This window comes from Vicugna pacos, chromosome 16 (assembly GCF_048564905.1).
Source record: "Vicugna pacos chromosome 16, VicPac4, whole genome shotgun sequence".
NCBI classification, from domain to species: Eukaryota; Metazoa; Chordata; class Mammalia; order Artiodactyla; family Camelidae; genus Vicugna; species Vicugna pacos.
In genome coordinates this window covers 34,383,905-34,397,724 of record NC_133002.1, presented here as the reverse complement: position 1 = coordinate 34,397,724, position 13,820 = coordinate 34,383,905, and the positions used below count along the sequence as shown (strand labels likewise).

General features: G+C 35.5%; 1 protein-coding gene across 5 annotated transcripts in view; it reads right to left on the bottom strand.

Moving 5' to 3' along the window:
* FBXL20 (F-box and leucine rich repeat protein 20) overlaps positions 1 to 13,820 on the bottom strand; it is an 89,564-nt gene that overhangs the window by 75,340 nt on the left and 404 nt on the right. The window contains exon 1 of one of the 5 annotated variants that reach the window (XM_072938808.1): positions 13,282 to 13,805. The exons of 2 other annotated variants lie outside the window; for them this stretch is intronic. Coding sequence is in view for 1 of the 3 variants with exons in the window: in XM_006214239.4 (XP_006214301.1) it covers positions 12,992 to 13,033 (42 nt within the window). In the remaining 2 variants the exon portion in view is untranslated. Of the gene's footprint in view, positions 1 to 12,991; positions 13,806 to 13,820 lie in introns of those variants that run through there. 2 more of the 5 variants (XM_006214239.4, XM_031686067.2) reach the window with 2 other exon arrangements.

Sequence of the window (13,820 nt, the reverse complement as noted above, 5' to 3'; positions counted from 1 at the left end):
GAAAAATTTTAAAGTAGGAAAAATCACATGTTGGTAAAGAAGCAGAGAAACAAATTCACTCATACACAATGGGCCAAAACATAAATTAGGAAGGCAATTTGAAAATACCTAATAAATCTAATAATCATATATTCCCTATAATCCAGAAAACCCTCTTCTTGGTATTTAACATAAAGGAACACTTGCACATATATAAGAACACTTATTGCATGTCTGTTTGTAATGCAAAGGAGAAAACCTAAAGGTCCATTAATAGCTAACTATACAAATTAAAATATTTAATATAATGGAATACCATGTAGCTGTTAAAAGAAATGTATCTAATAGATCTCTAAGACATAACGTAAAGTTTCAGACTGCCCAACACAGTATGAGACTATTCGTGTAAACACATACACAGAAAAGTGATGCTACGCAAAAAAGCACAGAGAAAGACTTGCAAGGACACTCATCAAGTTTAAAACTGGTTCCTATTTCTTTAGGTGGCGAGGATCAGGGTTATGGGAAGTATAAGGAGGAATTTTTAACATACTTAAAATATTTTAATTTTTAAATAAAAATGTATTCATATATTTCTTATATAAATTAAAACTTATATTTTAAAAAGAGGAAAAAAGCAAGGTTCTGAATCTTGTATGATTTTGTTTGTCCAGTATAATTTTGTTTGTTCATTACATGAACATAGCCATACATAACAATACATACATAATTTTTTTAAAAATTCATATTAAGTAGTTAAGGGTTGTTCCACTGGAAAATGGTAGGGATGGAGGAATTACTTTTCACTTGAAACTCACTTTAAGGTGAATAGAAAATCATACTTCAATTCCTCTTTCAAGAACAAATACTAACAGGGAAATATACACAAAATGTTATGATAAATCACAGAGAAAAAAATGTGACAATGAGTGTGTATATGTCCATGTATGACTGAAAAATTGTACTGAACACTGGAATTTGACACAACACTGTAAAATGATTATGAATCAATAAAAATGTAAAAAAAAAAAAAGAAAAAAAAAAAAGAACAAATACTAAAGCAACAATTTAATTTAACCCCATATCCAGTCCCAAATCAGACCATAGGCCTATTCCTGTAACTGTCTTACTTTTGCAAAACAGAAGTGGGCAGAAGAAAGACATGTTCCTGAAACACACTAAACTGAGGGACCTGAAGCTACTTCAAGACAGTCAAAGAGGTTGATGCTAAAGCTAACTTTGGCTAAAACAATGGTACACCTCAGAGATTGCATACCATTTAATCAGCCATAGTCCAACTTAGCCACAGCAAATAAAAGTTACACAAAAGTGTACTTACCTAGTTCTTGGTTAAGTTTTACTTAGACTTCAAGCTGATCATTTCCTTTTTAAGAGTACCACTGCCAATAAACGTAACAACTACCTACAAATACTATTTGGCAGGCTATGAACCTTCAAACTGAATGTGTATCCAGGCCTAATTCCACAGAAGAAAAACTTTGTTTCCAATTAAAACAGGGAGCACATATATTCTCCCCTGGTTCCCAGTCTAATGCTGAATTGAATCCTGTGGTTTTTCATTCTCATTTTAATTCATCTCCAAAACAGTACTGTTACTGGAAATACTGACAAAACTCCAACCACCTGACAACAGCCAGAACATGTAAAGCACAGAAACTGGAGCCTAGGTAGGTATGTAGTATTGTCAAGACCAAAAAGGTAATGTAATGAGTTAATTACACATTTTTTTTGAATATATACTTGATGGCTGTTAGTAGGGTCAATAGATCTCGGCCATAACTTCAAACCCCCCCCCTTTTTTTTTATTCATAGGATCATTTTTAATGCAAATTTCACAGTGTTGAAATAATTTCAACACTCTAGAAGATGGTAATACTGTTTCTTGGTGTTCCTTCTGATATTAAAATTTTTTTGATTCTACTAAACCTACTTGATTGTTGGATTTTTAAATATGTTTATTAATAAAATGCTATATCCTAAATTTTTATTATTTTTCACTCAACAACAGTGTACTACTACCTTTCTTATATATATTATATATAGAATATCAAGAAACAATATTACCATCTTCTAGAGTGTTTAAATTATTTCAATATATAGTATATTACTACCTTTTCTTACTATTAAAGAATAATATATTGTGTGAAATTGAGTAAAATGCTGCCCAGGCTTTATATATCAAGCCTAAGAAAAAAATTTGCAAAGAGGCTGAATATGAAGCCTTATAAACTTATATTCAAGGTTCTACAAATACTTATTATATAACTCACTCTTAGTCTTCATGAGGAAGAATTATAGTAAAGAAGATAATCAGATCAATATTACTTAATACATGAATGATATACTACTAGCTTTTGTCACAACTGTAATTTATTACACAGGTATCTGAAAGGAATTTACTATCTGGTATGGTTTATATAGAATATTTGTTCATGGTTTTTTAAGAGTTACTTAAGTTGGCTAGTAAATATGGCTAATAAGCCAAAGTACAGGTTCAATGCCTTACTTTGCAGTCCCCACAAAATTAACTTTGCTCAATTCTATGGCCACCAACTCACGTGTCAATCTCAACCAAATATCTTGTAAATGCCTGCTAAGGATCAAAAGAAGAACAATGGGTAAATTGTTAAAAACAACTCAATCTCAGTCAGCATACCCTAGAGGCAAGTATAATAGACTTCAAGTCAATGGATTAAAAGTTCTGGTTTTTGTACTTAGCTATTTAATAATGGAAAAATAACAGCTTTTCAGAGCATCTGCTCATCTATAAAACAGCAGAGAAATATCCTCTACCTAACATAAAAGATTTTTAAAGTTCAGATGAAATTATAAATGGGAACATCCTCTTATAATGTGTAAAACACTACATTAATTTATTAGTTGAGATAGTTCAAAATATGTCTTACTGAAGAGAGGTTTGCCAGATGCTCTACATATATGTAAGGGTCAGCATTATTCAGTCATTCATAAATTCCTTAACAAACTTATTATTTGCTTTAAAAAAAAATGGAACAATATGTGTATAATAACTACACACTACATAATGAATTCCTGGAACTACTGGTAAAAGTGTTACTTTCCTGTTACTTTTTTTCTAACCTTGTTTAATTTCTGCTTAAATCTCTGAGGAATGTCTAGCTTTAGATAGGAGCAGTTACTCTCATTAGTTCTATCATTTGTAGTCCTATTTTGTTTCCCTATGGATGTATCAGTAAAACCAAAGAAATTATTGATGAAAACATGCTTATCTTTTCCCTGAGTAGTTCTTGGTAGACATGGAGAGAATACACAGAGAAATAATAAGTAATTTATACTTATTATACTTATTATTTTAAAAAATAAATTCTTACACCTGACAGTATAATGCTAACATTTTTTTAAAAGCAGGGTGGGGTACAGCTCAAGTTGTAAAGCACATGCTTAGCATGCACAAGGTCCTGGGTTCAATCCCCAGTAACTCCTCTAAAAATAAATAAATCTAATTACCTCCCCCCACCAACCAAAATTAAAAATAATTAAATAATATAAAAACAAAAACACCAGGGTCAATGGAATTTGTTTTCTTTCAATAACACTAAATAAAATGTAATGCATCTCATATGAGGATCGCAGAAATTACAAATGCTTTTCATGAAACTGGTTCTTACTTCTCTCCCATACATCACTGCATTTATCAGAACCTACTCAATTATTTTTCTCATGCAGCTTTCTTCTTAACCAGGCTACACACTCCCTGAGGCAGAGACAATGCTTTGGAGTGGCTTTATACCTTAATAATATCAGTATCTGATCTATAGTTGGTGCTTAATAAAATCTAAACAGATAGGTAAGGAACTCCTACCAATAGCATGCCCTGGTTTTCCATACAGAGATTTTTGGAGCCCTAGACAAGGTCAGATAAGCTTTGCTGAGTTCCCAGACACATTTTGTTCTTGATAGTTTGAAAGGCTATCTAGTGTGATGAGGCGGTTTCATTAGCGAAATTAAATGTATTTGATCATGTAAAATGTACAAACTGTAAAGTAACTTTATTTCAGGTGCTGTACATTAGATATTGCTCTTGTTTCTAGGGCTAAAACTACTAAGATAGGACAGAAACTTAAGAAGAGGTACTGGTTTTTATGCTGTCAAATTCATGGTATGTAAATCTATTTCCCCATGGAGTTCAGGTTGCAAATACCAGTTACCTTTGCATCCCTTATCCCAGTGTTTCAAGGGATTAGTATTGCACAAACAACTTCACTGGCAATTCTGATTAGCCATTCAGGTTGTTATTTCTTATCTAGTATGGAATTCAGTTGTCATAAATGAAACTTAGTTTCATTTATTCCTCCTTAATGATGTTCATTTAACTCAGGGAGAACTATTAAAAAGTTAAGAGTTCTAGGTTTAATCTGTTTGATTTTTATTGAGGTGTAATTAGCATACAACACTATATTAGGTTTAATCTTTAACTACCATTAATTCAGTTTGTACTAAGATAGGGAAACAGATATTGGAAATCTTATTTTAAAGATGTACAAAGAGAAGTGGTTTTCCCCAGTGCTCAGTGTGTGTTCACAGCTGCACCAACATTAGGTCCCTTGAGATCTTGATTCCTATATTTAAGCCAAATTTCTCTCTCTGGACCAGAAACCGATGAGCTCAGATGAAATTTATGTCATTTAGGGCCTATAATCCACCTTTTCAGGCATATAATCTAAATACAATTATTCTTTCTTAAGGAATGTGTTGACCTCAGTAAAACTGCATTTTTTGTTGTTGTGTAGATCTAGATTTGGGAAGCTGCTTTTGTGTAACTCCAGTCAGCTGTGACTAAGAATACTGAGTATTAAGTCCCTTACCTTCCTGAAGTTACCATTCATAATATGTTAGAAATGTTACAGTATTAAATAAATGCTTTAAATTATCAGAGGAGACTACCAAAATATATTAAGTTTCTTTTCTACAAATGGATTACAGAAATAAGTTATGATGTGATTTTTGCAACATGAGTGTCCTTACATGAAGGAGATGTATATAGTTTTCTTAAAATCTGATAATGATGAGTCTAGGGAAAGGGTATTTAGCAGTGTGGTGCTCTTTTTCAAAAATAAATGCACTCTATTTACTTGTGCATGTTCAGTCACGCCATAGCTTTTTCCCCACAAATCAGAGAAGGAAGAATGACCAGTTTCCGGGGTAAAAGCTGACTGATCTAGTGTTTTAAATGTCAACTTACAATTTGGTGCCAGATTCCCATTTTAGGAGACATTTATCCACATTTGCCTAACAATGAATATAATAATGGTTGCAGAATAAACTCCAGATTGAAAGACTATTAAATTATTACTGCTCAGTTACACTGATTAAAATTCATAGGTTTCTTGTTTAATAAACCCAATATATAAAACTGAATCAGATGAAAAGAGATAATTAGTTATATTCTCTCCTTTATAATAGAATTTTTCCTTTAAATAGTAAATTCCTTTAAAGCATTTAAAACAATGATTTACAAAAAGTCTATTTAAAAACACCTCCACTCCACAAATATAATAATAGGCATCAGTTATTGAACACTTACTGTATGATACACCATTTGCTCGATGGTACAAAAACCATCATAGAATTTAATCTTCACAATCCGGTACAATAGATTTATACCCATTTTTTAGATACTGAAAATTTGAGACTCAGAGAGATTAAATTACATGTCTAGGGTCACACAGATGGTAAGTGGTAAAGCCAGGGTTCAATTCAGACTTCCAAGCTGATGCTCTTAAATAGGTTCTATATATAAATATATAAATTCCATAAATCCTAGGATATTGAAATCATAGCACACTAAACTCCAAGATGTCACACAATCATATTCATTCCACACTCCCTTTGCAAAGGTCATTTGGACAGACATAGCGTATTTGTATACACATATACATGTACATATGGTATACATGTACATATGGCATACAAATATACCATAGTTTTTGGTTTTTTCTTCTTCCAGTGCCCGCCCCAATTTTTATCAAAATTCAAGGCAAAAACAAGCAGGAATCCAAAACAGAATGTAGGTTAAGGTCACAAAAGCTAAATGTTTTGTGTTTACTAACACTTATAAGCAAAGAAATGTAAGAGTATCGACCATAAATTAAATGTTTAATCTCTAATCTACAGCAAATTGGGGGATTTATTTACAGAGAATCATAGAATTTCCATGCTAGAAGGAACCTTAGAGTTGAGAAAACGGAGGTCCAGAAAAGCCATATACCCAAGGTCACATAGATACCAGTGTGTATACACACACACACATAAAATACATATACATGTACTTATTTCATAGTTCAGAAACTATTTCCCCCTGTAAAATCCTAGAGACATCACCTTAATGTTTTCATTCTCTCCTACTCAAATTAATTTTAAAATTAGAACATTAAAACATATAGGGGGGAGGGTATAGCTCAAGTGGTAAAGCGGGTGCTTAGCATGCATGAGGTCCTGAGTTCAATCCCCAGTACCTCCATTAAAAAAAAAAATTACATAGATAAACGTAATTACCCATTCCCAAAAAAGTAAAAAATAAACATATAAACGATCTGGCTCAAAAAATAAGATTTATAGTTAACATTAGAACCTTAATTTGCAGGGAACTGTAGATCCCTTTTATTTTCTTTCCCCTACCCGCCTTGAAAAAGGAAAAAAGAAAACAAAAAACCCCCCAAATCTGGCTCTTTGTTGGTAACTGCAGTTCAGCATTCAGGGAATTGTCAATGTTCTTCTCTGGGCCTAACCTGTCAACCAAGGACGACATAAGCATGCGCTACATTTAAAAACCTGTCCTAAACTAGAAATTTTACTGCTTTCTTTTTGCCTGTCCTTCCTGCCACATAAGTTCCCTCACTCTGCACATAGTAAAGCAAACTCAAAGCACCCAGAATAGCTATCTATACCTATGCCATATTCTTATTATTCCACATTGTAAGTAAAACTGAGAATGCTTTACCATTTTTCATTTTTAAATGACTGTGAAATTGTATCTGTCTGCATCCTCCAATTGATCAGAAAGTTACACACACCAACAAATAACATAATTGCTGGTACATCTGATTATGTAAAATTGGGCAGGCAATAGATATACTGCCAACCTTCACCTCCATGTAATTAGATATGATTTCTGTCTTAGCACCAAAGTAATGCGTAAGATCAATTTACTATTTACTTTCACAGTGTTCTATTTACCTTTTTTAGTTTTTACTAGAACTTCCTGGGATCGAGGACAAAGATGACAGAAAACATTGCCAGTATCTGTTTCATAACTGACTAAATCCTAGTCTACCATCATTTAATAGGTAACTTTTACCTCTTAGTAACTTAAAAAACAGCAACAGTGGATTAGTTACATTTCCACCTGATTATAACTGTCAGACATGAGGCTTATTAAAGCCAACAGAATATCATAAAATCTAATTGGAGGAAATATGATTAAGGAATAAAGAGGTTACTTACCTATAGCTATAAATCACATGCCTGCTAAATAGTTATTTGATATGTGCTGAAAATAACTACACAGCAAAGCCATTCTTTTAAACAGAAATAGTCTTCAAAAGCAAACGCAAATTTGTTTTGGATTTATTAGGTATGAATACTTATCTTTCTTTTTAAAGTTATGTAATTAAGCAACATGAATCAAGCACAAATACTGCTGCATAGTTCAATACCACCACCTATTGTTAGTTGCTATTATGTTAAAATCTTTTATCAAATAGATTCAAGTGCATTAAGACATAAAACTATGAAACCACTGTTGGATGCCTTCATTTTTCTGAGGCAATTTTTGGATGGCGGTCTCATATAAGAATTCACCAAGTCTGGGATATCAAATAGGAAAACAGTATAAAGAAAACTATGCACAAGCAGCTAAATTTGGTCAGTTTAGGGGCATTCTTTCTTCTTCCCCCGCTCCCCCCCGGATTGTCCTGATGTAACGGAATATTTTATTTTGAACATCTAAAAATACCCTTCCAAAACCGCAGTACTAGTTAGATTACTGAAATTTTTAATTTAGCTTCCAATCTGTCACCAGTTGGGAAACAGTAATCTAAGGGCTAGGAATAACAAAAGTACTCATTAATTTGCAAGAAAAATGAGACCAAGATTTGAAAAGAGACAACTCTGGGGATGAAAGTAGAAGGATTTTAAAAATTAATATTAAAAAACACTGACAGTAACAGCTAAAACCGACTAATGACCTAGAACATGAGGATATAAGACTTTAAAAGTGGATACTTAAAGAAAAAATAAGAAAAAAAGAAAAAAGAAAAAAAAAGTGTGGATACTTATAACAGAAATACTGATTTAATAAATGAAAATTTTCAATATAGAAACAGATTACATCTAAGAATGTAGGACTTAAATATTAAGAATACATTTTGTAAAGTTTCTGCCAAGCTAAAAATTTTAAAGAGTTAATGGAGAGCATAATTTTCAATACACAATGGTTTGTCTTATGTAGACTGTAGCAAGACACAAACATATGTTGATTTTTAAATAATGAATGACTACAATGTAAGAACATGATATAATGTACTGTGCTTCAAAAGGACCTGGATTATACAATAAAAAAAATCAGTAACACTATTCATCAAGGACAGACTAAACTAGCCTAAAAACCCTATACCTCTAATTTGGATTTTCTATAGTAATATCAGATATTTGCCTTCAAACCAATCTCTGAAATGTTAAAAACAAAATTCCTTAGTTTTACTAGTACCTTTTCTCACTGGAAGGCCTTTCAAGTAGTGAAATGATTCTCACCCACTTAAAATATATATAACATTTCCACATGCACCCACTTAGAAAATACGGTTATTTACTATGCAGAATGTTCTTAAGATTAGAAGATAAAAGCTTAAGGGAGAAAAAGGTTCATTACTGCAGTCTAAACTGTACTGTGCGACTGAGTCTACAAACTTTAACAAAATACTCAGGTGGCTGTTTCAGAATAAATAGCCAAGGAAATATGGTCCTCTGCTTTTATTGAAAAATTACAGATTCATAGGATTCTGGAACAAAAAGAATCTTAATAACTGATTAACTCCCATCCTGCAGAGGAGGAAAATGACCAAATCAGAAAAGAGAAAAGAGGTGAACAAAGTAATAGCTAGTTGGTGGCAAAAATCAAAATTAACTCCTAATGGAATTTGGGATTAGCAGATACAAACTAGAATATATGAAATAGATACACAAGTCCCTACTGCATAGCACCTGGAACTATATATAATGGCTTATAGTAACCTACAATGAAAAAGAATATGAAAAGGAATATATATATATATATATATTTATATATGACTGAAACATTATGCTATACACAAGAAACTGACACAACATTGTAAATCAACTATAGTTCAATTAAAAAAACAATGAACTAATATCCAGTTCTCTTAACTCCCAATGCAAGATGTTCTTTCTGCCATAAAACATTTTATGATTTCTCTTATTTTTGGACATACTGAATCAATAAAATAAAGCAGGCAAAGAAATATTACAACCTAACCATACAAACTGTAATATTACAGATTTATTAGAGCAGCAGTGTGGTATAATGAGAAACAATAATAAGTAGGGATTCAAAATACTCAAATTGGAACTTATCACACTTCCTAGCTATGTGAGTCTTAACATCTCCAGGCACTGATTAAACTGTAAAACAGTATGTGAATGTCAGTTAATGTTACCACTGTAACCTTTTTTTTTTAAAGTTATGTATTCTAATAAACCCAAATAAGACAGATTTTTTTTCCTCCAATAGTACTAAATTCTTGTAACAGAGCTACTAAGAGTAGGGCGAAGTGGAGAGGCTTAACTGAAAATAAAATCTAAACTTGGATTCAAAGTCTAGCCTAGATATTTACATGTGTCTGTTATTAATTTCACTATGTTAAGATAGCACTGGTTAACAGTACTTAAAATGAAGGATAGCTCCATTCCCTTGGTAGCAAAGATGAATTAAATACACTGGATAAAGAACTTTAGGAAAGCTTTTTCCATACATTTCATGGGCTTTTATGCTATATTATGCTTCAAACAGAGCAGAATGATAGAGTGGAGGAAAAAAAAATGCAGATTGGAATCTTGCCTCCCCCACATACTAGCTGTGCAACTTGAATACTTCTCAGGCCCTAGCTTTCTTCAAAACAGAATTATGAGAATTAGAAGTAACTGAGGTAAAACATCTAGTTCAGTGTGCCTGGCATACAGGGCACATTTAATAATCACTATTTAATTGAAAGGAAAATATAAAAATTTGCCACAAAACAAAGTGTACTACAAGTAATAAAATAAAAAATATTTGAATGGTGAATTTCAATTAGAAGACTAAAACAATCCAGTGAACATTATCTTAACTTACGAGGGTTATTACTGTATAGATTGTATGCCAAAGTGAAGAAAAAAGCAAAGAACAACAGTAATTTTCACACTTCTCTATCTTTTTTTAACTCTTTTCTCCAACAGTCATCTACTTGGCTATTCTACAGGATGCTACAGAGCTGGCTAACAGGTACTCTTCTCCCTAGATTTTAACTTAAAAAAAATTTTTTTCCTACAGTTCTACCTGAGTGTGAAATTTAAAGTGTGTGGCCTCCAGTTACAACATCCAAAGATGTAATACACAGAATATTCCCTATAAAAAGATTTTAATGAGTCAAGTAAAAAAAAAGCTTGTTATCTTTCCCCAGAAAACAAATGTGGCTAAGAAAAAGAAAACCTCTCACTTTCTGTATTAATCATAACTAATCTGAAATCAGTTGTTACATATTTGTTATAGAACTTTCCTGCACTCACAAAAATTCTCAGAACTATCTCCTTACAATCATAAAATTATCAGTCCTTTAAAAAGCCTTCTGTAATTTTTGAGATTTAAAAAAAATAATGTGATGTAAATGTTTCAGATTTATCTTATCTACAACTTTTATCCACTGAAAATAAACATTTTAAATGTTTTCAATGAATTAGCAGTAATTTAATTACTTCATAAGAAACCAAATAGTTTATTGTTTTACTACCTGTAAATTAGGTTATTAAGAGGTAAATGATTTTAAAAAATACTCAGATAATGAAACTCATTAAAAATATCATTTCAGCCCCTTCTCATTTGTATTCCAGCAGGAACACTTCATATCATAGTAAAAGTCTCTCTGTTTATAAATAAACACTATAATCAAGAACACTGTAGAAGGAGGGGTTCTTCCTCCCTCATTCTTTTTCATCTTCTCAGACACCTTAAGAAAACTTTAGCTGCCAGTTATATACCAATCAAGGTACAGACATGTTGAATAAAGCAATAAATTCTCTTATTATTTTAGTACCACCCACACAGATAAACCACAAATTAAAATGTAAGATAATTATAAAAGTGGGATATAGAAATGCAATTTTAAAGCACATACTACAAAAAACTCTTTCCAACAATTACTCACACAACCTAAAAGTAAATAGAAAAATGATAAAAAGCGACTGCAATGGCAGAAGGCTGTCCTCCACTCAAACCTTCAGTCTTTGGTTTCCCTTTGAAGATTCCTATTCAGTAAATGTCTATTTAGTAATTTTAATGACAGTCTGGACTTTTACAGTAGAACTGAATATGAAACCATCATAAATTAAGTGTATTGGGTCTCTCTACATTAGGGCAACATAAAAGTTCTATTAAAGTAGACACCAAAACATACCTAATATAATACTTTCTTCCCACTGAAACTCTCAGGAGACCAATTCCTTGATTTTTTCCACGCCTGCCCTGCAACAGTAACACTGTAGCTCTGAATTTAAACTCCACCCAACACTTCCTGTCTTGATCTTTGTGGGTAAATTAAAATACTTTTCCCATAAGCGTAAAAAGAAATCAAAGAATAGACTAAATTGAAGGCCCTTAGGTAACAATTTCACCCTCTGCACCTACTTGGCAAGTTTCCTGAAACTGTCGTCTTACAATTTCATCCTTCAAATGGAAATGAAGAAAAATACCAAGTGAGATGTACACTGAGCTGTGAGTGATCCCAGGTCAGCCTGATTCTCTGCCCAAAAAGGCCAGGTAATGTTTACGCTTCTTGTTGAAGAAGTTTTTCTCTCTCTTATCCCCTTAATTAACCTTCCTGTATATTACTATACTACTGTAATTCATCTGCAGTTAACAATATTTCACTTTCCAAAGGAATCACTTCTCGACAAAGATTATACTCTCTAAAGACACGTTCAAATGTTTATTTCCTCATTCATTCCTTAATTCCATGACTATAAACCTCTCTCGCCCAGAGGCAGAAAAGTTCTTAGAGACAAAGAGACTTGAATGGATTTCCCTCTGTCTCTCAGACATTCGTCCCAATCTCAAAGCCTGTACGTATCTAAGAGTTCCCAGAAACAATGAGCTACAAAAAGTACAGACGAAACGGGAAAGAAGAGGAAGTATCAGAACAATACCCAAACCAAACACAGCACCGAAAGCCCGTGGTCGTCTCTATCATCTCAGTATACCACCCCCACTTCCCTAGCTTAACCAAGGTCTCTCAAGCTCGGAGAAAAGGCTCCCTGGCCCATAACTGCCCATTTGCTTCACAAAGAAGGCGGCAGCAAGAAAAGCAAGCTCCCTCCCGTCGATCCCGACCGGAGCTGTGATACTTTTTCTGCTGGGTGGAGGGTGGCAAGCCAAGGGTTGTGTAAAGAATGGAAAGCTCAGTGATACTAGGGGGAGGGGGAATTAGGGCGCCAGAGCTAATCCTCTGCCGGGGCCCGCTGGTGGAAGGGGCAGGAGGCGACCAGCCGGGAGGACTAAGAAGTCCGGCTGTACTGGGCTTTCGGGTCGCGAGAAAGGGGAGAGAAGTCTGGCAGCCCCAGCGGTCGGTGGGTGACGGTGCCCGGCAAGGGAGGAGGCTCAGTGCGGAGCGAATTTTTCGGGGCACAAGAGCTGTAATCACCTTCCTCATGCCGCCCTAACCAACCCCCTCCCCCAAGCTCACACCTCAAACCTGCTCTTGGTCACTCCGTTCACGTCCCTCCTCATGGGGCCGGCGGGTGCGGCCGGGGCCGGGCGCTACGGCTTGCAAAGACTGGGAGCCCCGGACAGGCCCGGGAGTTCCGGCACCGGGAAGAGGCCGAGGAGCAGTGAGCAAGAGCCGTCGGCGGGGAAGGGAGACCTCTCGACTCCGGCGGGGCCTCCTCCGCCTCCCGCGACGGCGGCGACGACTGCTCGTCGCTAGCTCTTCTCTCTCCTCAGCCTCAACTTCAACCCAAAACAAAAACACTCCCCACCTGCCAGCAACGCCGCTCCTCATTGGGCAGAGCCGCCCGGGCCTCGGAACGGCGTGGGGAGGGGGAGGAGGAGGAGGAGCGCGCGGCGGCGGCGGCAACGGCGGCGGCGGCGGCGGCGCGGGACCACCCTTCCCCCACTCCCGGGCGCAGACTGAGACTGTCCACTCGGGAGCAGCGGGAGCGCGGCGGCGGTGGCAGCGGCGCGAGCCCGCTCTCGCCTCCAAGGCAGGCAAGACCACTGCGAAAAGGAGAGGCAGGGAAGTGCCTATATGTCCGTGTGTATTTGTGTATGGGAGGGGCTTTTGGGCGGGTGCGAGTGCGCGCGTGCTCGGCGCCTGGTGAGAGAGGAAAGGACAACTGCACACAGCACCCGTGCCCCCTCTTCCCCCGTCTGCTAGCAAACAGCACGCAACAACCCACTAAGCACTTCAACTGTCTGTCTTGTCCTCCTAGCCCTCTTAAGTCTTGTCGCTTCCCCGGTAGCCTGTGCTGGCACACATGTCCTTCCCAACCACCCAGCTCCCTTCCCCTATCACTCA